Consider the following 26,295-nt stretch of genomic DNA (forward strand, 5'->3'; position numbering starts at 1 on the left):
AAGCTTATGCTCTAATAAATTTGTTAGTCTCTAAGGTGCCACAAGTACTCCTGTTCTTTTCACTTGATTTAAGGGGATTATGGGATGTTTCCGGAGGCCGAACAGAGCGCAGTAATGCAACATCCTGTTCACACTGGTGCCGCGGCACTCCAGCGGGGGCGCAGCAAATGTCATTCCACTCGCCGAGGTGGAGTACCAGCAGCGCTGTAGCCACGGAGTCAGAGCGCTCTACGTGCCTTGCCAGTGTGGACGGGTAGTGAGCTAGTGTGCCCGGGACTCCTTTATTGCGCTGTAACTCGCAAGTGTAGCCAAGCCCTAAGACACCCAGTAGTGAATGTTGCATATACCTGTATGAGAATATCAGGGACACTGAATGTGATAGGCAACACGGTTACTCTATGCCCAAGGCTAGGAAAGAGGACACTTAGATTCTAGGCCAGGCTTTGACCTGGTTTTGCTGTGTGGACTAGGACAAATCATTTAATCTGTGTGTGCCTCAGTTCCTCCACCTCTAACATGGAAATATTTACCTGCATTTTAAATGCACTTTATAAAGTGCAGTGTGTTATCAAATTTGTAATCTAAATAAACACTACCTGGTTAAGTGAATAATAGGGGAAGCCATGGGCTTCTGGAAATGTTGATATAAGAGAAACAAGTGTTTAATGCCCCTGATATTGCAGGGAATGAGCTGCAAGGACCTTCAATTCACTCAGCATTTCTCTCTCAGCCCACAGGGCAAGATTTACTAATGAAAGCTAATGTAACATTTTATTCTAATATGGGAAGCCCCAGTAGCATCAGCAGCTTTGCCCATGACTGATGTATTCCTGTGGTGTACGCAACTCTGCCTTCTGTAGTTAGACATTCTCCTTTCAGCCATCCCATATTCATCACAGCAAAGCACAGCTTCTCTACAGAAGTTTACCCTAGTAGCTTGCCTGGCATACGTTTGAAGGATTAGTACATGTGGCATGAAAAGTGGCCCTTGTGCCCAGTGTGCACTGGTGAATATTCATGCAAGTGTCTGGCAGGCTTTTGCTTTTTTTCTCTGAAAAGGCAGCTCTTGCAGAATAAATTCCAAACGGGGTGTATATTTCTTTTCTCTCTTTGTTCTTCAAAAAAAAAAAAAAAAAGTGTGGCAGCAAAGGCCGAACTCTTATTTTGCATCTTTCACAAATCCCAAAGGAGGAAGTGTCTATTTTTATCATTCATGTTAAGTCTCTTTGGGAGTGGCTTAAATTAATACACTATTTGTTAATGATAACCCAAAGCCAGATCCTCTTTCGAGCAGTTTAACCTGGGCCAAGCACTGCTGAGATGAGAGCAACTCATCTCCTCACAAAAAAAAGAGATCTGTCCATTTAGTCTTTTGCTTTGAATTCACACCATTTGTGTTTTAATTAGAGCATTTAACGGTTAGAATAATTATAATTACCAGTGTGCTATTGGAAATATTTGAATTTTAAACTCCTGATCATAGCTTTGAAGACCTGGCACAAGGAAACTCCATTGGCCCAATAATGAAAGAATTCAATTGAAAAACATAATTAGCTAATTTTTTACAGCCTTTTTAAAAGAAAACAATTTACATATGTTTTTGCCTTTTTCCCTCTTTATAATCCTTCAGAAGATTTAGCCTACGATTAGAAATTGTTAAATAGATTCAGTATCTGTTGTTTATAAGTACTCGTCACATCTAGGATTCTACCCTTACATTGTCAGACTTTTAACAAGGAAGTCTGCTACAGTCTGTCTTACCTTGAGCAGGCAAATGACCTTAACAGCTGTAAAAAAGCAGGATGGGTGAGGATCTGAGGAAGCAGAATTTCTAATAGCTGAATCTTTCTTCTGACCAAGTCCTGAAAAGATGCCTCTGGGAATTTGACAGAATCAGCTCTGAATTTTTAATTTGCAGATAGACAGCACTAATGAGAGCTAAAAGGCTTCTTTTGGAAGCCTTTTATTTTAGCTTCTTAAATTATTATTTATTAATAATATTAACTGCCTGAGATTGAGTTGAGAGATTCTGAAGTCTCTTTATAAAATCTGTTTGTCCAGCCTACCTGAGCCCAAATTTTTTGAGATTCAGAAATAGGAAATATAATGCTAAACCTAAAGTTTTACCAGGTTCTGATTTGCATAGGATCATGGAAGCACAAGGCCTTAGCACCATTCTTGGGTAGGGGATTGGACCCATATATTCCTAGTAAATTAATTCCTAAAGCAAGTCAGGTTCAGCTATGGACAGCATTTTCCCATAAGGAAAAGGGCTCCATGTTCAGCTCCCATCTAGGTCATTTTCACCTCTCTACCAGCAGTGTTGTTTAACTCTGAAGAGTGGAATAATTTTTGAACAATAATATTTGTCACAGCAGAGGTAGCAGCTGAAAGCAAGAAAGATTGCCTCACTGGGGAGAAGTGAAATTATATGAGACTTAAGCATTCTGGTAAGAGATCCTTAAAGACACACAAGCTTGATAGTTTTCTACTGGAAAAGTGTTTAAATGTGACCAAGTTTATTTTCTTTTAGAATCTAACTGGCTCAACTTGGATGTTTCTTGATATTTTCAGTGATAGGCAACAATCCCTACCCACTGTAGTTTGAAAAGGGTTTGCTGTGCTTAGTTGAGGAAAGAACCCTGACTAGCCCCTTTTGTTAATTTTGCTAACTAGATTCCACAGTTTTCTTTTTACTTGTATGTATAGCTCTACTTATAGTGATTTAGATAGTCAATGTAGTTCTAGCTATTTTGATTGGTTAGTTGTGCTCTGATTATTGTGGTAGGAACAGGTCCCACTGGATTCCATAGCAATCAGCAGGTGCAATCAAAATATACCAAGTGTTCATTACAGTTAGGGCTTGTCTGCACTTACACCAGTGCAGCTGTGACACTACAGTGCTTAGTGAAGACACTATCTGTGCCAACAGGAGAGCGTCTCCCTTCGGTATAGGTACCTCACCTCCCAGAGAGGCAGTAGCTATGTTAACAGGAGAAGCGGTCTCATCAACGTAGCACTGTCTACACCAGGGATTAGGTCAGTATAACTGTGTTGCTCAGGGGTATGGATTTTCCACATAGTTATACCGACATAAGTTCCTAGTGTGCACCAAGCCTTAGTGTTAGCAACATTTGCTGACAAGAATCTGCTGGCCAAATTATCACAAAGGCTGAAATATTTACACGAGTGTATTGCACAGATTCGGGCATGTTGCATAAACAATATGGAGCAGGTATTTTCTATAAGCTTTTAAAGGGCACCCAGTTCAGTGAATGAGCAAACGACTTCAATCTTTGTAACTCTTAATCTGATAGAAAATAAATCCCTTAAGGAAATGAATAGAAGATTAGGAAAAAAAAAACACATTCAGCACAACATAGTTTGCCATAACATGCATAATGCAGGCATTCCAATTAGAATGTTACAATTTAAAAACTTGGTTCACAGACTGATGAGAGAGCAATTATTTTGAAGAAGGGGAAGTGCAGTTTGTTGAGTTTGTCTACAGTCACTCCTAATTCAAACAGCAAAGATAAGAGTTTTGAAAACATATTTGCTATTGAGTTTGTATCAAAATAACAGCAAAGAAAGCAATTAGTTGTAAACCGAACCCCTGTTAATCAATGGTATGTAGCCAGCCCAGGCATTTATGTAAGATATAAACAAAATCACATCTAATAATCAATTTTAAAAAATGCTTCACTGCTTCTAAAGAATTCCACCCACCCCACCCCCAAGCCTCTGGCCTGGTCTACACTTAAAATTTAGGTTGACATAGTTACAGTACTTGGGGTGTGGGGGGAAAAAAGCACACTCTGAGGGCCATAGCTATGCCGATCTAACCCCCAGTGCAGATGCAGGTAGGTCAATGAAAGAATGCTTTCATCAACCTCAGTTCCTTTGTTTGGGGAGGTAGTGTTCCTACAGCAATGGAAAAACCCTTTCCATCACTGTAGCCTGCATCCACACTACAGGGTTATGTTGACATTGCTACAGCACCATAGCTATGGTGTTCTAGTCCCTGTAGCATAGACTCAGCCTCAGAACTGGGAAAATTTTGTCTGGACTATTAGGGGAAAGAAAACCCTTGACCCCTTCAAGGATTGCACACACACCCTCTGCTCCTCCGGGCTTGAAGAGGGAAGGAGGCGGAGCTCTGTGGTTCATTGGTTGGACAAGGGTTCAGTATAAGCCTATTGACTCCCATGCACCCACAGGGAAAGTCTATAAACCTTTCCTCCTGTCTGAGGGTACCATTTTGCAGTGGGGGGGGAGGGGGCGGCTCCTGCTCCACACACCTCTCCCCCCCGCCCCCAGCGTTATGGTAGGACTGTGCTTGTGGACCTTGTTGTGGACATCATGCTAGTTGCCATTTTAGTGCTGGGAAAGAATTTATCTCACTGCCAGATTGGGTTGAGATGGGTGTGGTTTCATCTTCCTGTCAGCAGCCCAGGGACTTTGTGGGTAGGTTAGATTGTAAAATTCATTTTTTTTCATAGGTGCCCAGTGCAGGTAAGTGTTGAGCAGGGGTTCAGTTACCTAAAAAAACAGAACTAGAAGAGAAATAGGGGAAGCCATATCTCATAAAGAAGGTGGGAAATGGGGATGGGGCTTCTAATGTTTGGTACAGTGAGGAGATGAGCCTCTCTTTCCCACTCCTTTAAACCTCATATTGGGAGGGAAGGGCAGTGGAGTCCCAGAAATGTGCTGAGACAGGTTAACGGAAGCTGACAACAGCCCTACAGCAGATGAAACAGAGGAGTAGGGGCTGAAAGCCACCTCCCTCCAGGTGGCACAGGTTACAATGGAAGGATGACCTGCACTGGACAAGCTATTGCTGGATAGTTCCCAGATGTGTCTCACTTGATAGAGTTGGAGCTTAGTTAAACCATATTCCTGGTGTCTTGTTTTCCTGCAGTGTCCAGGACACCAAGATAAGGCGAAGGGAGCTCCTTAACAATGCATTTAATGTGTTTCCTGAAGGACAGCACACTCATTGGGTAGCATGAGTAGAAGAAGGGATCCTTCTTAAGAGCTGACCTGACCTGAATAGGCCAGTTTTACTTTTTCTTTTTTTGCCAATTTGATCCAAGGCTCCTCATTTTATAAAGCATAGAGATGAGGAATTCCCATTTCATATGCAGGCCTTGAGTTCTCTGTTAGTGAGTAATCCTTGTGTGTTTGCCACAATAAGAGAATATGTGCAAGAGGACAGTATTCCACAAAATCAGGGTCTGCTTTATTTTTCTTCTGGACCTTGAGCTGTGCTTTCTGTACACAGCCACATTATCCAAACAGATCTTCGAGTCAGTGATACACTGGCAGTTTCAATTGGCAATTGAAATAGAGTATATATAGATTTGTAAATAAATTAAAAATAAACTGGATGAATGTTGTAGAATGACTATAGGGAATATATTATAGATTTTTGTTGGAGTTAACATAAAGTAGTGTGAATAGTTGGGACTTGGAGGAACACCCAAAATAATGTGTGAAAGGAAAAGGGTATCAACAGGGAACACTGAGCATTAGAGGAACATCGTAGAACAAACAGTTTAGCTAAATAAGGATTAAAGAGAAGATAGAAAAGACTGAAAAAAAAATAACGAGCAGCTTGGTTTAATGGTAATTTTACTGATCACTTCTGTATTCTATTTATCCCTGTCCAGGTTACTTCTCTGGGACTGCGATGATCGGAGCTATAGTTACTACATTGAGGTTTCCACTAATCAGCAGCAATGGACTATGGTGGCTGATCGAACAAAAGTTTCCTGCAAGTGAGTTTAATTTTTTCCACTTATTTGCCCAAGGGAGAAACTAAGAAAACTATTCTCCCATTGATCTGTGTGAGATTTACATGGTTACCTCTCACTAACACTGGTTGGAATTATACTATTGTAACTTGCAAATAACTGAGACTAGACCCCTACAAATGTGATTTTGGGGAGTGGAGACTTCAAGTGTAGCTCAAGAGCCATCCTTTCAAACCAAAACCAACTTTTGAAGATGTTGCCGATCAAGCCAGTTCCACATTTTTCCAGACTGGTTTGCCAATGTAATATTTATTAGCAAACAAAAACAATGTTTAGTTACAGTTAAGGTTGCTGTGGGACACACCCTATTTACCCAAAACCTGACAAGCATGGTGTCACAACCTGGCCCAGGCTACCTTTCTGGATGGACACCAGTCTGTTGTAATGGGTCCCAAATTCTGGGCCCTTATGTTTCTAAGAGCCCTTTATCAGGATAGTGACTGATCACTGTTCTAGCTCTGGGTCTCTCCAGCACACTCCCACATACAGACCCTGTGTCTGACAATACTCCCAAGCTCCCACTTGATTAGATGCTTTCCCCGCAGTCCTTCAGGCTGTGGGAGTTCTGATTTCTGAGTTAGCTCTTCAGGTACAGGAAAGCAAGGAACAAAGGCCTAGCAAAAGAATTTCTTAACCACTTGCTTCTTAATAAAGTACATGCTAGAGAGGTACAGATCTTTGAAAAACAACAAAATCCTGAGCACACTCCCCTAGCCTGACCTTACACCCTCCTATAAGTCTGAGGCTTGGTCTGCATCCTTAGACTTGGCAGCTCTTTCTGCTCTCCTTAGCCCAGTGATCTTGCCTGTCATGGTGGTCTGGCCTCTGGCTTAGAAAAACACCCTTTTAAAACAGCCTGTATCCTCCGTTTACCCATGTGCTTCTTCCTAGGAAAGTTTCAGGCTCCATGTCCCCCATCAGCTTCTGGGCTGAGAGTCATTCAGATTCAAGGGTCCTACCCATAGAAAACCCAGTAGGGAATTGTCATTCAATGTTGTTGGCCCTTGATTGTTCTGTCATAGCTTCTCAGACACAGGTCTCAAGCCCCTGTGTCGCTTGGAGGGCCAGACAGCCTAGCAGGTAGTGCCATTGGCCCTCCAGCCCCTTGCATCTCTGTCAGGATAGTAGAGGTGCCTGGTTCCTGACCCTAAGTTGGACCCTCCTGGTTTCCACCCACATCTGGGCAACAGATCTTAAAGTGGTGGGGTAGGGGGATCCAGACCCAGGCCTTCCCACTCCAGCGGGTCCCAGACCAGGATCCTCCCTGCAGCAAGTCTAAGTCCACTGCCTTGGGCTATTTTCTGCCTATATGTCCCTTCAGTTTGGGGCATGGCCCCTAGAGTCCAAACAGTCAATCAGTTAACAAAAGAGACCAAAGGAGCAGGGCTCCGCAGGACCTCAAAGGGAGTGGTGGTTGGAGAAGGCACTGTCTATGAGCCTTACCCAATCTGTGTGCCCTCTCAGGCAGTCTTTTGTCTAGCTTCCCAGAGGAGTCATCTCTCCTGCAGCTCATCCCATCACCATTTGCGTGGGCTTCTCAGATCCTTTCAACCCACTTCTCCAGTAGGAGCATGCTCAGCAGGCCTGGAGGAGCAAGTCTATTGGACCCAGTATTGCCGTTTAACCCCTTCAGGCCCATTGTGGGGTCTGTAAACCCCATTACATCTAGCTACAAAATGGATACACAAAGGAGGTTATGGTACAAAGTAGAGCCTCTGAAGCAAAATGAGATTCACAAAACAAAATGAAGTTTACAAGTTGACAGATATATCCACAATCTGTCACACATGGAAATAAGAAAGGGATAGACTGGTACATTCCTTTCTACCTTATTGCCTACACACTGTCAATAATACACTCCAATGTTCCGTAGGCTTTCATTTCTAACTGCAACGGATACACATACACAATACCCAGCTTAATCAAACTTGCCCTATAGTGCAAAACCTTAATAGTGACTTCATATGTTTTTATAACAATTATATCAACAGATCAGCACATCTGACTTTCCCATAATCCATGCATTTGGGAAATTATTTTGCCTTAATGTCGCTCCAGTCACTGTTATGGTTCTTAATTACAACACCTGTTTGAAAGTGGCCTTTTTACTGTGTGAATCACATGCAACCATACCATCCTGCCACATAGATCAGCAGTAGGGTTTGAACTCCTTGACCTGCACATCCTTATCTTAGGCTCTTACTGTTTGAGCTATACAGGTAATTGCTAGACCCTTTCTAGACCTAACATGGGAGGGGGACTTGACACACACTTTTACAGTGAGTTACATAACTATTTACTAGTCAACAGAAGAATATTGGTGATCAGGAATTCTGGAGTCTATGCCTGGCTCTGGAATAGAGAATATGATTTATAATGTTTAGTGAAAGAATAACTAGAACTGGTTTAGTCCCTCTAAAAGTCAGTGTAGTGTAGTGGATAAGATTGGTTACTGTCATTTTAAGAGACCTGGATTTTCTGCCTGCAGTGCTCTTGCATGTCTTTGCTAATTTATTTTTGAAAAAGGGTGTGGTAGGGAGATCAGCATCTCTTCCCTAACTGTCTTCTAGAATGGGGTTTATGGCTGTAGTCAGTAATAAGGGTAGTGAATTGCATGAGAAAATAAAATAGCATTTAGAAGAAGTGAGATTTGAACTCCTGGTCTCCTCTTTTGTAGCTCAGGAAACTTTTTTTTAGGTTACAGGGATATTTGGTGAAGGGGTGTGAGGGTGTGTCACTCAGTGAGTGACAGTATTCATGCTACAGCAAATTTGTCATCAAATTAAAATTTGGTAGATTCACCTTGGCTCACATATTTTCTGTGATAGGTAAGAATGTATAAATGATATTTTTGGAATCAGCACATGAGGCGCAATATAGTGGCCAAAGGATGGGTCCCGGTGTGTGTTGTTTCTTGTAAACCAGTGAAAAAATTGCCCAAAAGGGTGATTTTTGAACTCTTATTCTTTCTATATCAATTCATTTTTCATGAAACCATCATAAAAAATTAAAATAGTGCTCAAAGTTTATATCCTGTTATGGTTTTTGCCATTTCACTGCAATTTTTATGAAATAAAGATTGAAAATTCCTATTAAATCTGAACTCTGTAGCACATCTTTAACTATAGTGTAGCTACTGTTTTACCAAAATTACATTTTAAAAACTACATTGAAAGAATATTAAGGTTGCTAGGTCAAGCTCTTGCAACTTTAATTTTCTCCCCTTGTGTATATGCATTATGATCGTCTTTAATTACATGATCGCATACTGTTTTTCCATTTGTTTTTCTTAAACGATTAACGTCTGTGCCTCTGCCAGGCCTGTGTCCTGCCCCTTGCTCCTCATTCCAGTTTTCACCTCTTGTACCCAGCCACTCCCATTCAGTCTCATCCAATCCCCCCAGTTCTGCATCTGATTTCAGTCTCCTTCCTCCCCCTGCCCATAACTCCCAGTTCCCTGCTGACTCCAAGTCCCAGTTTCCTTGTCTAGCCAGTCCCAGTCTCCCTATTCCCCCCCCCCCCCCATTCCTTCTCCAGGTACCTCATCCCAATCTACTCCCTCTGCCACCAGCCTATTGCTCCCAGGTAGGGTTGCCAACCCTCCAGGATTAATTAAAGATTATATCATGTGATGAAACCTCCAGGAATACATCCAACCAAATTGCCAACCTTACTCCCAGGCCTGGCTTTTGTCCCCTCTGCATTCATGATAGGCTGCATCATCCTCCATGCTGCTTGGTCACCATCAGGGGAAGCATTGAGAGACTGAGAGCACAGAAGAAACAGTCTCTCTGCTCTCATTCTCTGTGCTTGCCACGACGCAGCCCTACAGCAGCCAGAAAGAGCAATTGCAAGCAAAGAACTACTCAGCTCCTGCAGCCCTGTCCAAGAGCATGGCCAGCGCAAGCAGAATCTTCAGATATTTTAGCTACCAAACTCTTAACAAAGTTTCTAGTGAACATGTTTGAAGTGAGGTTTTTAAAAAGTGTATAGCTTGGCCAAATTTGGATTTTTTTTTAACATGGGAATAGCAAATGACACTTCCGTGACGCCCCTCCCACCCAATTTGAAGCTCTAGGTTCAAAGCATAGAAGTGCTAGAAATTCTCAAAGAAATGGATTTATTGTTTTAACATGGGCTAAATTTTAACATGGGCTAAACAGTGTATTTTTCACTACTCTCATGCTCAGAAACTGCTGAACCTTTTTTGCTGAAAGTTTCCAAAAGAAATAATCAACCTGAAGCCGACACCTGGCATGGAAAATATCAGCCTGAACAATTTAAGTTTGGCAATGGTGTAATCAACTAAAAAAAGGTCATGTAATGGGAAGTGTTGGGCGTTAAGTATAGACAGTTCTATCAGCTCCCCTGATAATGATCTGTGCTAAACAAATAAAGGTCTCTGCCCTGAAGCTCAAACTTACAAAAGCACAGTGGATACAAAAACAGTACAATCCAATGGAGTTAATAACATTTAAAGGAACACCATCAACTTGAAAAATCTCCTTTCTGTCTGAAATGTTTGTACCTACTATAGTTACAGATAACTTCTAACATCAATATACATGAAAAAAGTTAAATGCGGGGGAAGGGGCAATATTTTTTCTGGTTTTTTTTCCAGTTAATTTATTTTGTATTTGACTTTGTGTACAATCATATTCACTATCTTTCCTGCATACTCAGTCATTTAGTCAGGTTCTCTTTTGCAAACAGTCACCGGAGAGTTGAAAAACCCTTGAATTATCTTTAAAGTAATTTTAAAAAAACAGTGGGATTTTTCAAAAGTACCTAGCTGACTTAGAAGCAGAAATGACTTCCATTGAAATGTGTGTGCCTAAGTAACTTAGCTACTCCTGGAAATCCCACTTTGAGGGCTTAGATCTTAAGCTTAAAATACACAAGACTAAACATGCCCAGTTTCTTAACTTTTCCTCATAGGTCAGGTTTTCTAAATGTTTATTATCATTTTTGTTGCTCTTCTCTGGACTCTCCAATTTGTCCACATCTTACTGAAAGTGTGGTGCCTAGAATTGGACACAGTACTCCAACTAAGGCCTCACTAGTGCCAAGTAGAGCAGAACAATTACATCCCATATCTTACATATGACACTTCTGTTAATACACCCCAGAAAGCTATTAGTATGTTAGTATTGTATTCAGAGATTTTCACTGAATTAGTTTGTATTTGATAATTGCTAATAATTTCATTGAATGCAGAATAGTGTTTTTGAGAGAATACCCAGTCATTTAGTTATGCACTGAATAGTGACATGCTGTCCTCATTGAAAATTAGTTTGGACAGGGTGTTAGTGTTTGATGACGGAAAGAAATCTTAACAAAGAGAAGAAAATGAACTAGTCAATGGTGTACAAGTTAAAATGGTGTACGTTTGCACTCCTTTGTTAAGGAAAATAAGAGAGACTTGTCACCAGATGGGGGGGTGTTGGGGCTGTGTATATTATTCCAGGGCCTGTTAGCAGATGACCATTAAGATATAGTACACACTGTCTATAATGCCTTTCATAATTATGAACCTTCGGCTATAACAATCCTGGTCCCTGGATCCCAACTACAGTATTATAAACAAACAAACAAATAAATAACCAAAGGATGTTGCACATACCTGCACAATTTTTATCCAGTGCCATATGTTCATGCTGTGCTTCCAAAACGGAAGTGTCATGAAAGTCACATTATGCCTCTGAAACAAAAGTGTCACTAAAGTATGAGCCATGCCTCCAAAAGCGAAAATCAATTTCTCTTGCAATAAAGCTAGAAATTATTGATCATTTGAAAAAAGGAGCAACGCAGGCAGATCTCTGATGTGAGTATGGTCTGTCAAAAAGCACAATTGAAACATTAAAAAAAAACCCCAGAAAAATCTCCAAGCATTTGTCCATAAAGTCGACATTGATGAAGGACTGTCACAAAAGAAATTAAGAAAATCTGATGCCGATGCACTAAATGAAGCAGTCTTGTGGTTCTAGCAGTGCAGAAGTAATGATAATCCTGTATCTGGACTGATCATTTGCAAAAAAGCAAATCATAAAATCATAGAATATCAGGGTTGGAAGGGACCTCAGGAGGTCATCTAGTCCAACCCCCTGCTCAAAGCAGGACCTAATACCCAACTAAATCATCCCAGCCAGGGCTTTGTCAAGCCTGACCTTAAAAACCTCTAAGGAAGGAGATTCTACCACCTCCCTAGGTAACCCATTCCAGTGCTTCCCCACCCTCCCAGTGAAAAAGTTTTTCCTAATATCCAACCTAAACCTCCTCCACTGCAACTTGAGACCATTACTCCTTGTTCTGTCATCTGGTACCACTGAGAACAGTCTAGATCCATCCTCTTTGGAACCCCCTTTTAGGTAGTTGAAAGCAGCTATCAAATCCCGCCTCATTCTTCTCTTCTGCAGACTAAATAATCCCAGTTCCCTCAGCCTCTCCTCATAAATCATGTGCTCCAGCCCCCTAATCATTTTTGTTGCCCTCCACTGGACTCTTTCCAATTTTTCCACATCCCTGTACTGTGGTGCCCAAAACTGGACACAGTACTCCAGATGAGGCCTCACCAATGCCGAATAGAGGGGAATGATCACGTCCCTCAATCTGCTGGCAATGCTCCTACTTATACAACCCAAAATGCCATTAGCCTTCTTGGCAACAAGGGCACGCTGTTGACTCATATCCAGCTTCTCGTCCACTGTAACCCCTAGGTCCTTTTCTGCAGAACTGCTGCCTAGCCATTCGGTCCCTAGTTTGTAGCAGTGCATGGGATTCTTCCTTCCTAAGTGCAGGATTCTGCACTTGTCCTTGTTGAACCTCATCAGATTTCTTTTGGCCCAATCCTCTAATTTGTCTAGGTCCCTCTGTATCCTATCCCTACCCTCCAGCATAGCTACCACTCCTCCCAGTTTAGTGTCATCTGCAAACTTGCTGAGGGTGCAATCCACGCCATCCTCCAGATAATTAATGAAGATATTGAACAAAACTGGCCCCAGGACCGACCCTTGGCAAACATCCTGGCAAAGCAAATTAATCCTGAAACAACATTCAAAGCATCTGGTGGATGATTGTGGGGATTTCAAAAAAGGCATGGCATTCAGGAACTGAAAATTGTTGGTGAGTCCCGTTCATGTGATGATGAGGCTGTAGACAGCTTTCTTACAAAGCTTAAACAACTTTTGTTAGAAGGAGGTTATACGCTTGAGCAGATATACAGTGCCGATGAAACAGGGTTGTTTTGGAAATGTGTGCCTGACAGGACATTGTCCCAGAGAGCAGATATGGTGAAGGAATATAAAATGCTGAAGGAAAGGGTGACGTTTCTGTTCTGTACAAATGCAAGTGGAAGTTCCAAAATTATCCCACTTTGCATTGGAAAGACATGACAGCCACGATGCTTTCATCATGTTAATATGAAGTCACTTCCAGTGAGTTTCAAGAACTCCAGAAAAGCCTGGATGACGGGAAATTTTTAACCCATGGTATATTGAGGACTATATCCCTACTGTTAAGACACATCAACGTTGAGTTTATTAAGATGGAAGAGCCCTGTTACTCCTGGACAACTGCCCAGCACACTCCCTGCACACCAGTTAGTGACATCTGCCGGAAAAATTAAAGTTGTCTACTTACCTAAAAACACAACGTCAAAAATCCAGCTGATAGATGGTGGGATAATTGCAGCATTCAAGTAGCAGTACAGAAAAAGGCTACTGAGGGAAATCCTAGTCACAAGGAATACAGGCTATATGACTTATTTGACATCCTTCACTCTGAAAGAGTTGATATATCTTGCAGCTGATGCGTGGTCCGGTATTCATTCAGGAAATGTCAGAAACATTTGGAACAAGACATTAGGACCCTCCCTGCCAACTGTCAATCATGATGCAGAAGTGCTCCAACTAGAAAATGATAACAATGAGCAACTTCTGTCAGATGTCCAGACGCTTTATTTGCCAAATGGAGTAGAGGATCCTGAAGCTGTAGTGAATGACTGGCTTCACATGGATGATGAGTGTGCAGTGACCATCATGCTGACAGAGGAAGACATCATTAACAAAGTGTTGGGGAGGTCAAATGCCCAAGAAAATGAAAGCCATGAGGCAGACGAACCAGTATCCCCTGCCCCACTTGCATCTGAGGCAGTAATGGGGTTAGAGATTGCTATTGCATTGATGTAAACACAGGATGTTGAGGCAAAAAAAATCCTGCAACTCCATCAAATACTGATGTTGGCTTGTACCTCTTCCATGCAACCGGCGCAGCAAAGCAAAATTGATGAATTTTTTTAGAACTGAGACTTAAATCAACATTTGGCATTCTTATTTTTGAATTGAAACAAAACTGAAAATTTGTTGATGCGCTTTTAAATTTTTCATGTTTGACTGGTTTTGAATGTTCCATTTCAATTTGAGATTTGAGTTTTTTTGTGCTGTGTTCTTCAGTGAATTAACGCAAAATACTGTATGCATGTCACAAATGGTGGTTGTTATCATTATTAATAATTAATTAATTTAGCTAACGCCTTTATCCAAGGCAACTTCATTAACTTACTCCAGCAATTTATCGTTCGTTTTGATTGTTTTTTTTTTCAGTATAATGAATCCCTGGCTATAACGAACAAAATACTTGGATTCCAACAAGCGTTATAGCGAGGGTGTATTATATTATTAACCACATGTAAATATTTACTCTCAGTTGAAACTTGGCATATCAATTCTCATTCTGAAAGAGCATTTATATTTAAAAATAAATAAATCCCTGTAGCAGAGCGTGGCAGGGCCCCCTTGGCTTCTGCCTCTGCCAGCTTCACAAAGTCACTCAGAAACCCTGGGTTTAGTAACCACTGGTGCACTTTATTCTCAGGCTTGTTCCCACCACCGTTTCACCATGTACAAGTCATCCTTCACCATCTGCAGGCAGGAGGGAGGGGAGAGCTACCTCCCCGCTTTCATTCCCCGCCTTTTCCCTTTCCTCCTGCTCGCCCCAATTAGGGCCAGATTACCTCCAGCCCACTCTAATTTGTTCCCCTAATAAGGAGCAGGTGTGACAGAGGGCTGAATCTGCAACCGTTTGCCCCGGAGCACACAAAATCCAGGTTTTTGTTCGAGTGCTTGCATGTGTCCATTCCAGTGTAGCTGTATGTGCACCCCAAGGACAGTTACCAGAATTTTTTCCCCTAGTGGTATCCATCGGGTTGACTCCAGCGCCCTCTGGTACTACATGTTCATAATGCTGGTATAAAGGGGCCTGCCTCAGTTCCTTCTTAGCACCTGTGACCGTTGCTGGAACTTCTCATTGCTCAGGCAATTTCTTCTCGTGACTTTTTCCTACCTCTTAGTGTAAATAGTTATTGTAGTTTGGTAGTAGTTAATTGTAATAGTTAGATAGTTTTGAATTCCTGTGCACTTAGTCAGCAAGGCTGTACACTTTCCGGTGCCGGGTCATGTCTTGGTTGCCAGGCTTCAAGCCCTGCGCTTCCTGTGGCAAGTCAATACCACTGAGTGACCTGCACTTGAATTGTCTCAGGTGCTTAGGGGAATCTCACAGAAAAGACCGCTGCCAGGTTGGCAGGGACTTCAAACCCTGCACCAAGAAGGACTGGGGAATGGGGTGAAGGTGCTTCTCATGGAGGCAGCTCTAAGACTTGCTTTAGAGCCATGCTCAGACTCAGCATCACGCACCTCAGCTTCGGTGTGGAGCACTCTTCTCACCAGTTGAGAGTCCGGGCACCAATCTGCTTCTCCGTTGCCTAAGAAGAAACACAAAAAGTACCAGGAGAAGAGCCGATCTCCGGTGCCAAAGACAAGCAGTCAGGGGGACTGGGATAGAGCGAGACCCACGTCGGACAGCTCCAGGAATTTCCCCAACACCACCCCCCCAGTTTTGTGTACTAGTTACATGCAGTGTTGCCAATTTAGTGATTCTTTGGACATTTGAATTGAAATTGAAACATTAATACACATTTTTTAAAAGCATATAAAGTGTATGATAAAATATGTGTATCTGAAAAAGTATAATAGATTTGAAAAGTATGAACATAGACTAGCTTCCTTATACAGTTGTTGTTTTTTATGACAATATTAGTGCATTCATTTCGGTGATGTTGGCCATCCTAATAATTTCAAATTATGTGTAAGCAAAGTCTAAATGAGCTCTCCCTGACAGCTAGTGATGGGCTGGGGGGGAAAGGCTTCAGGACCAGATTGTATTTACATTCACACCTAATCTACCTAGGTATCCAGCAAACAGAGCTGTGTTGCCCAAGTGATAGATTTTGGCTGGGATTGGGTTACAAATCCATTGAATGGGGTTGGGGGGAGTAATGAAATGTTGTTATTCTTATTGTATGAGTAAAGGGCAGTAGAACTGTACTTAGCCTGTGCTGATTGAGGGCATCAAGAGAGAGGGTGGGGACAGGTGTTTTGCTTGATGGTCTGCCTGACTCACAAGTACTATTTGACCTGCCCCTCTCCACTGTTTAAAGACAGAGCTGATTAGGCTCCATAGATAGCCTTTTGTTTTGTTAAGTGACCACTACAGCTGAAATCACTGATAATCAGATCTAAGTGCTTAGACCTGCTGTGGGACAGTGTTTCTGTGGAAGAGCTGGCCCAGTCTGCACTAGCAGCAAGGTTCCCCCACTGAGAGCACAGCTGAAATCACTGAGAGCTGGGTGGAACCTCAAGAGACCAACTCGCAGAGGTCACAGTGGCAGGTGGCAGCAGAAGGTGACGGCACAAGGCCATTGGCAACAGGGCAATGGAGTGAACGGTGGCACAATGAACAACAGTGGCCAGAGCGAACAGTGAGCAGCTGGAGGAACGACCAAGGTGCCTTCTTGCCCCCCACCTGGGAGGTGAACTCACGTGAAAGCACCTCTGAACTCTGAGTCTCCACTGACCAAGGACAACACTGGTGAATGTTAATGAGGCTGTTAAGAATGCTGGAGACACAACACAGTTCATGCAAACAAACATGGCTGTGGCATACTTTCTATTTAAGCAAGAGATACCACACACTACAAACTGGAGGCCAATGTTAAGTGCACTGTCACTTGTTCATCCTAAAGTTGAACACTGGTTCCAGACAAGACCAGCAAATGCTCACTATCTTTCTGCAAGAAACTCAGCTGACTGGCTAGAAGCATGTGGTACAACAGTGAAAGACTCAACAGTTGAAAAAGTGAAGAACTCTCTCACCAAATTAAAAAAATTTGCACACATGGCTGATGAATGCTCCAATGCAAATGGGCATCAAGTATTAAGTCGCTGCGTACGTTATCTTGATGTCAGTGGTAGGCCAGTAGATGCATTTCTAGATGTTCAAGATATAGAAGACATATCGGCTGCATCTGTGACAACCCCCATCTTAGAAGAGTTAAATGCTTGTCAGTTGGACCCCAGACAGATGGCTGCTTGTGCATTTGATGGAGCTGCAAACTTCTCTGGAAGACATGATGGAGTACAAGCTTTGCTCAGAGAAAAGTGTAACCCTACTCTCTCCTATATACACTGCAGAGGCCATCTACTCCAACTAGCGCTAGTACGAGCTGCAGACTCTTCAAAAGACATTTAAAAAGCTATAAATTTAATGTCTTCATTATATTCTTTTTTCAGCAAGAGTCCAAAAAGACTGGATATCTTGAAAATACACTGGGACTGAAGTTCAAATTAGTCCAACCTGGGAAAACCCTCTGGCTTTCTCATGAGCGATCCTTGACTGTTGTCTTAAAATTACTCCAGCCATTATTACTGGCTTTGGAAAGTATCTGCCAAGATGGGACGGATCTAAGTAGTGAGGCTGGTGGATTACTTTTGCTACTACATTCAGAGAAGATTATTGCCATTCTCTCTCTTGTAAGTCTCCTGTTGAAACCACTTGGGTCATTAAACAATGCCATCTAGGCATCTGCTACAACAGTAGTAGATCTTTGTTCAGCAATAGAAGCTACATTTGGATCAATCAGACAGCTATCCATTGAAAAAGTACTGGAAGAAGCAAAGACTTCAGTCCAGAAGTTGACTAATGAAGGCATTTATATTGAATCCTTAAGTAAAGAGGACAAGAAGTGTTTGTTAAGACAACTGAAAAAGTACACAGACTTGATTCTTAAAAATCTACAACAACGACTTCTAGATTCTACAGAACCTCTACGTAGCTTTTACAGATCCCTGTCCTATAAAACACCGACAGTTGAGTGGAGTGAGGCACTACCAGCAATGGGGCTGCCGTGTGCTCAGGACAGAATAGAGAATTTGAACACAGAGTGGAATATCATACGACGAATGAATGAAGATTTGACTTCAACTTCTTTTTTATCATCACTAGTGGCTTGACCCAACTTTATGCTGTTTCCTGGGATGAAAGAAGTAGGAATTCATCTCTTGCTACTCCCAGTCACAACAGCTACAGTTGAGTGTTCTTTTTCATCATTGAATAGAATTTTGTGTTCTGAAAGAAGTCACCTTCTGCCTGATCATGTGAATGAACTAAAGAGCATATCAATTGAAGGAATGGAAGTACCGGACACACGAGAAGTCACCAAAGATGAACGCATTGCATTCAAGAAGTTCATTAACAGAGTTGTGCAAAATTATAACAAGAAACCAAGAAGGATGTAGATGTAGTGCTTCATAGAAGACTTGAGTAGCCAACTTTAATTTGTGTGATGATTTTAAAACACGAGTTAAATCTAATAAAATGGTCATGAAACGTTTTAAAGTTTTTACTATGGTACCATACAGCTGACCTTCACCCTCATGGTCTCATCCCTCATCAGCCCTGACACCCCCCCCCCCGCCCCCAATTTCAATTTCTAGGGAAAACACTGGACCGCTCTTCCTCCCCGCCATCGGAACAACAGGTACCTTCAGCTTCTGTACCACTGCAAGCTCCAGTGATGCCAGCACCTTCCTCATGCAGACAATATACTGGCCAGTTCACGGTACTGTCAACTCCGCAGGTATTTGCAGTGGCCATGGACCTACTTTCCCTACCGGTACCTGTGTCCCTGGATGTTCAAGACTCAGCACTGCGAGTACTGCTGAGCAGCTAGAGAGCCATCTCCTGGACTTTGCCCTGTACTGTGACCACCCTCTAGGGGAAACCCCTTTTGGCAACCCCTGCACAACCTTCTCTGTGATGCCGATCACTGGCACTGAAGGGAATGGCACCGCCTTGGTCTCCTTGCTGCAGTTCATCCTCTTTATCAGAGTCCAAACTGGAGTCTTACTTTCCCTGTCGTCACAGCCACATACACTGCTCCCCAGGCCAATCCTATACTACTGTGGCCCCAAGTACAGGGGTGCCGCCAAACCCTTGGCCACCAAGTCCGTGGGCACCGGTGCCTATGCAATGGCCATTTTGGAACCCATGGGGGTTTCCCCCGGCCCAGGGCACCTTCTCAAGGCAATCATAATCTGTGGCTTCGGAGAGCAGGGCACCCCAGAACTGCGTCAAGAGACCCCTAACCCAGACTCCAGTACCAAATCCACCACCAAGCCTCAGGAAGAAGTCCTGCAGGCCTTGGCTGACACTGAGGAAGTAACGGAGGCTCCTGAACCAGTCATAGCCTCTTCCTCCTCCTTCCCAGTGGTGGCAGCAGGGGTTTCCCCGCCGCAAGATGAACACAAGGCATATCAGGACTTGTTAAAGCCATGAGCCTCAAACTTGGGTATATAAGCAGAGGTGGTCAAGGAAACAATACACAGACTCCTAGATATGTTGTCAGCGGTGAGTCCCTCTAGGGTGGCTCTACCACTCAACAAGACCATTATGGACCCAGTCAGGGCACTGTGGCAAACCTCTGCTTCCCTCCCTCCTACAGCAAAGCATACAGAGCTCATATACTTTGTACTAGTTAAAGCAGGGGTGGGCAAACTTTTTGGCCCAAGGGCCACATCTGGGAATAGAAATTGTATGGCAGGCCATGAATGCTCACAAAATTGAGGTTGGGGTGTGGGAGGGGTTGCATGCTGTAGTTGGGGGTGTGGGCTCCGGGATGGGGCCAGAAATGAGGAGTTCAGGATGCGGGAGGGGGCTCCGGGCTGGGGTGTGGGAGTGCGGGGGGGGGGGGGGGGCCCGGGGGGGGGGGGGGGGTCTGGGGGGGGGCTGTGGAGGAGAAGTTTGGGGTGTAGAAGGACAAAGGGGTTCAGAGGGCAGGAGGGGGATCAGGGTAGGGGGGTGGGGGGGGGGGGGGGGGGGCGGGCTGGGGTGGGGGGGGCGGGCTCGGGGGGGGGGCTAGGGATGAGGGGTTTGGGGTGCAGGAACCTGCTCTGGGCTGGGATCAAGGGGTTCGGAGGGCGGGGGGGGGGATCAGGGAAGAGGGTTGGGGCATGGGGAGAGGCTCAGGGGTGCAAGCTCCGGGCAGCGCTTACTTCAAGCAGCTCCCGGAAGCAGAGGCATGTCCCTTTTCTGGCTCCTATGCACCAACCCTGCAGCTCCCATCCGAACTTTAGCTCTCTTCATCTGATGGCCTGGAAACTTCATGGCTGAATCATGAGGAGCAAGTCCGTAGAATCCTACTGGGCTGTAGAAAACCCTCCACCACGGCCACCAACCTTGCAAAATGGAAGCGGTTCTCCATCTGGTCCTACCAACAGGGAATTCAATTATGCAGTCCTCACTGCAGCTCATTTGGAGTTCCTTCTGCTTCTGAAACAACAAAGTCTGTCCCTCTCTTCAGTCAAGGTTCACTTAGCGGTCATTTCAACCTTCCATTCCAAGGTCAACAACTGATCCATTTTTTCGCACAAGATGGTTATCTGTTTTCTTAAAGACCTGGAGAGGATAACCCCCCAGGTTAGAAAACCCATTCCTCCCTGGGATCTAAACGATGTCCTGTCAAAACTCACTGGTCCACTGTTTGAGCCACTAGCAATGTGCTCATTGTTACCACTAGGGTAAAAAATTCTGGCAGCTGTGCTCAGGGTGCACATATACCTACATTGGAATGGACATGTACAACACATCTCGAAGAACAACAGTTACAGAAAGCTTTATATAATATAACGGTTTTATGTTCGTGGTTGTCTGAAATTCTCCAATTACTGTCTTTAGCACAAGTTCTACAGCTAATACGATTCTCTATAGAACCGTAGAAAAATGAGTGATGTCTCTTACAATGCAGCATATGTTGCAATAGCAAAAGAAAATGGGGAGAATTAGGGATGAAATTTCAGCTTGAGAGAGAGACTCACAGTGTAGCAGAGTTGGAAAAAAGGTGAACATTTAAACCAAAACAATTTACTTTGCTAGAGATATTCTGTATTCCCTTTGCTGTTCTTAAAGATGTGCTTGGATAAGAGCTTTTTCCCTTGCAGCCTGGCTTGTCTGTCTGCCTAATCCTGTACTGAAATTCTAATCCTTTGTAGACTGTTGCCTTGAAAGTGATTGTGAGGTCCCCAAACCAGCCTGCTGGATTCCCAGCAGGAGGAGCAGAACAAACTATAAAGGTAGCAAACTCAAACTTCAACAGACATCTTTGATGATCACTAAGAATGTCAAAGTAAATAATAAGAAACAAAAGGAAAGTAAATTGAATTTTGTTTAAGTAGCATATACTGTATTTGATAGTCTACCCAAGTATGAAAGTTCCTTTTAAACTCTGAATGTGTTGCCTTTGGTCAGCGTAATGGTATTTTAATGTAGTATTTTGCCTGAGTTAATAATTCAGTGCTCAAAGCCTCCAGTGACAGGCTATTCCTAACCTCCTCTTCTCTCTCACCCAGTCTCAAAAGGCTGAGGACAGAAGCCGGGGTGTTGTTATCTTCACAGGGAAAGCTTGCTGTCCTTAAATAGGAGCCAATTAATGCACACTGATTGTGTAATTGTCATTTTAAAGATGCTCCATGTAGGTTAATTTTTTTCCCTTTTCAAACTAAACCCTGTTTTTCTCTACGCAGTATGACAGTAATGAAAACCAGTCAGGTTCTGTTTTGTTTTGTTTTTTAAAGGGCAGACATTTGTGACAAGTTTGCCTGAGTTTGTTAGTTTTGAACAGTGGAGACATGTACTTGTTAGAAGAATTTACCGACAAGAAGTCTAGAATTTATATTAAAAACAAAAGAAACCAAAGGCCAGAAAGAATCATTCTTCTTCGAGTGCTTGCTCATATCCATTCCAGTAGGTGTGTGCGCGCCGCGTGCACGATCGTCGGAAGATTTTTACCCTAGCAACACCCGGTGGGTCGGCTGTGGAGCCCCCTAGAGTGGCGCCGTTATGGCGCTGGATATATACCCCAGCCGACCCAGCGCCCCCTCAGTTCCTTCTTACCGCCCCTGACGGTCGTTGGAACTGTGGAGCGCGGCTTAGCTGATCTCCACACTCCCTAGCTTCTTATTGTTGTTGTTATAGTTAGTTATATAGATAGTTATTCAAGTTAGTTAGTTAGTTAGTGTATAGTGTATATATATAGTTGTATATTGTTATCGGGGGTTTAGGGGTGTTTTTCCCCTTTTCCCCCCCGGCGCACAGCCGGGCCCATGCCCAAGGCTCCTGGCTTTAAGCCGTGCGCGTCCTGCGGGAAGCATATGCCAACCAGCGACCCGCATAGTTCCTGCTTGAAGTGCCTTGGAGAGGCTCATCCAGCAGATAAGTGCCCTATCTGCAAGGCCTTCAAGCCAAGGACAAGAAAGGAGCGGGACTTTAGACTCCGTCAGCTCCTGATGGAGGCGGCTCTGAGTCCGGATCCTCCCTCGGCGCTCCCTGTCCCGGCACCGAGCGCTTCGGTGCGCAGCGCCCCGGCGGGCCCAACCGGTGCGGCGGAAAAGACTGCTCGGCACCGACCGACGTCGGCACCGCGCCCGCCTAAAGAACCTCGGTGCCGATCCCTTTCTCCGGGCCATAAGAAGGCCGGCAAGGCGCGGGACGTTGCTGCCGCGAAGATACCGGCTCCCCCGGTGCCGGGGGTAGAGCCGCGTCCGCAGTTGGACCGCCAAAGACAGGCGGCCACACCGTCGACTCCGGCACCGAGGCCGTTGAGTCCGGTGCGGACTGTTTCACCACCAAGGCTGGTGGTGGAACCTTGTCTCCCTTCCACCCCGGAGACCTTCGCTACGGCGAGAGACCTGATCGCCCTCACGGAGCCGGTGCCGTCACAACTCCCGGCACCGGTGGCTCCACGCGTGCTGCAGTCCAGAGGAAAGCCTGCCCTGGTGCGCCCACCGTCGCCAGCACGAGTCTCTCGGCACCGCTCCAGATCCCGGAGCAGGTCCCGACGCCGCTCTGAGTCCCGGCGCCGAATATCACCTCTGCACCGGTCGTACTCGCGGCCCAGATCCTCTTCGCGGCGCCGTTCAACATCCCGGCACCGTCGCGACGACCGGCACCGATCGGGCTCGAGACGCAGCTCCCGGCATCGGTATGAGCGCCACTCGGGCTCAAGAGGCCGCTCCCGGTACCACGCCTCCTCCAGATCGTCGTCCCGTTCCAGATCGGGATCCCGGCACCGGAGGGACTACCGGCACCGATCCAGATCCCGGCACCGCTCTCCGGCACCGCACAGGGGCAGATCGCCTTACGTCCGGCACCGGTCGGCACCGTACCATCCGGTACCGACGGCGTCGGGTTCGGCACCGCCGTGGCCGTCAAGATCGGCGTCGCGATCATCTGAGGCAGTGGAGGCCGGCCACCTGCAGGAGACCGACGACCCTATGCAAGGGCCTGCGCATTGGTCCTTCTGGACTCCTTGGGCCTATCATCAGGCACAAGGAGCTCCGTTATCTGCCTCCCGCTCGGGCCGTTCAGAGCCTAGGGCCCCAGAGTCCACCATCTCCCGCCCTCCTCCAAGGGACATGGAGGCGCCAGTGCCCGCACCAGCAGAGGCCCTGGACCTGGGGGCAGGCGATGCCCAACTCCAGGAACACCTGGAGCAGGACCAACCATTGGACCCCTTGCCACCGGGGGCATCCTCCTCGTCCTCGCCTGATGAGGCCGTAGCGGGCACATCCGCCATTGGGCCGCCTCCTATAGACCTTCGGGCTCACCAGGACCTGCTGCGCCGCATGGCTCGCAATATGGACCTCCAGGTGGAGGAGATTGCGGAGGTCCATGATCCCATCGTGCAGATCATTTCAGCGGATGCTCCATCCAGGGTGGCATTACCGCTGATCCGCACTATCCAGGCGAACGCCACCACCATCTGGCAAACCCCGGCCTCTATTCCGCCCACGGCCAGAGGGGTTGAGAGGAAGTACTTTGTGCCCTCCAAGGAACATGAGTACTTGTACACTCACCCCCAACCGTGCTCACTGGTGGTTTCATCAGTCAATGCACGGGAGCGCCATGGCCAGCAGGCTGCTGCGCCCAAATCGAAGGACGCTAAGCGCTTCGATTTGTTCGGACGCAAGGTCTGTTCGGCTGGCGGACTGCAACTGCGGGCAGCGAACCAGCAGGCGCTCCTGAGCCGCTACGGATTTAATATGTGGTCCTCGATGGGGAAATTTAGAGAGCTGGTTCCCCAGGAATCGAGGGAAGAGTTCGGGGCCTTGGTAGAGGAGGGCAAGCGGGTGGCATGCACCTCCCTGCAGGCGTCCCTTGATATAGCGGACTCGGCCGCTAGGACCCTGGCGTCGGGGATAGCAATGCGCCGAATCTCCTGGCTCCAGGTGTCAGGCTTGCCACCTGAACTGCAGCAGACCCTGCAGGACCTACCGTTTGAGGGCCAGGGCCTCTTTTCGGAGAAAACAGACTCGAGGCTCCAAAATCTTAAAGACTCTCGGACAATGATGCGCTCCCTGGGGATGCATGTCCCAGGGCCTCAGCGCAGACCCTTCAGGCCCCAGCCTCAGCGGTTCTACCCTCCCCCGCCTCGTCCAAGACAGGACTTTGCTAGGAGGCGGGGTCGAGGTGGTAGGCGAAGGTCGACCGGCCCTCAACCCGGTCAGAACCAGGGCCAGCCTAGACCACCTTCAGGGCCTAGGCAAACCTTTTGAAGGTGCGGTCGAGGACGGCACCACGACCGGTACCCAGGATCCAACTCCCCCCTTCCGGGATCGCCTCTCCCGCTTCCACCGTGCTTGGTCCCGTATAACCTCGGACCGTTGGGTCCTTCGCACGGTGGAGAGGGGATACTCCCTCCAGTTTTCCTCGCCCCCCCCTCCCACTCCCCCTCCCCGTCCCTCTTCAGGGACCCTTCTCACGAGCAACTCCTTACACAGGAGGTTTTTGGGCTCCTCGCTATGGGGGCCATAGAGGAGGTTCCATCGGAGCTAAGGGGCAGGGGGTTTTACTCCCGCTACTTCCTGATACCCAAGTCAAAAGGGGGTCTACGGCCCATCTTAGACTTGCGCGGACTCAACAGATTCATAGTAAAGTTGAAGTTCCGCATGGTGTCATTGGGGACCATCATCCCTTCACTGGATCCTGGAGACTGGTTCGCCGCCCTCGACATGAAGGACGCTTATTTCCACATAGCAATTTATCCGCCCCACAGACGTTTCCTGCGATTTGTGGTAAACAGGGTGCACTACCAATTCGCAGTCCTTCCCTTCGGCTTGTCCTCGGCTCCCAGGGTGTTCACAAAGTGTCTGGCAGTCGTCGCGGCCTTCCTTCGTCGACAAGGGATACAACTGTTCCCGTACTTGGACGACTGGCTGGTACGCGGCCGCACCAGAGACCAAGTGCAGGCTCATGTCCGCATAGTGACGCACACCTTCCACGAGCTGGGCATTCTACTCAACAGAGAGAAGTCCACTCTAGTACCAACTCAGAGGATAGAGTTCATTGGAGCAATCCTGGACTCCAGACGTGCCCGAGCCATCCTGCCAGACAGCCGATTTCATACCATCTTAAGCGTCATTCAAGGACTCAGGGCCTTTCCAATTACCACCATAAGAACATGCCTTGTCCTTTTGGGCCACATGGCCTCGTGTACATACGTAACCAGGCACGCCAGACTGCGACTTCGCCCACTGCAGGCTTGGGTGTCATCGGTCTACCGTCCTCATCGAGACGACCTGAACATGGTGGTCACGGTTCCGGCCTCGGTCTTGGCCTCTCTCGCCTGGTGGACGGATCGCACTGCGGTCTGTGCAGGAGTGCCCTTTCACGCCCCACAGCCCTCCCTCCACCTAGTTACGGACGCTTCATCTCTAGGCTGGGGCGCTCACCTGGGGGAGCACCATACCCAAGGCCTGTGGTCCGCGTCCCAACTAGCCCTGCACATCAACGTCCGAGAGCTGATGGCGGTGCGCCTGGCTTGCCAGGCTTTCCTCAACTTCCTACAGGGCCGTTGCGTGCTGATTCTCACCGACAACACCACGGCCATGTTTTACATCAACAAGCAAGGCGGAGCTCGCTCATCTCCCCTATGCCAAGAGGCCATTCGCCTGTGGGACTTCTGCATCGCCCACTCGATTCATCTCACGGCGTCATTCCTGCCTGGAGTCCAGAATACGCTGGCGGACCGTCTCAGCAGGTCCTTCCAGATGCACGAGTGGTCGATTCGCCCGGACATCATCTATTCCGTCTT

At 46.1% G+C, this 26,295-nt stretch overlaps 1 protein-coding gene across 1 annotated transcript in view; it reads left to right on the top strand.

Moving 5' to 3' along the window:
• The window catches only part of BTBD9 (BTB domain containing 9), a 298,931-nt gene that overhangs the window by 206,740 nt on the left and 65,896 nt on the right, over positions 1 to 26,295 (top strand). Inside the window, exon 9 of the mRNA XM_026649595.1 lies at positions 5,673 to 5,780. Coding sequence (XP_026505380.1) covers positions 5,673 to 5,780 — 108 coding nt within the window. The remainder of the gene's footprint in view (positions 1 to 5,672; positions 5,781 to 26,295) is intronic.

The sequence above is a fragment of the Terrapene carolina genome, unplaced genomic scaffold (assembly GCF_002925995.2).
Source record: "Terrapene carolina triunguis isolate 2854851 unplaced genomic scaffold, T_m_triunguis-2.0 Scaffold85, whole genome shotgun sequence".
Lineage (NCBI taxonomy): Eukaryota > Metazoa > Chordata > Testudines > Emydidae > Terrapene > Terrapene triunguis.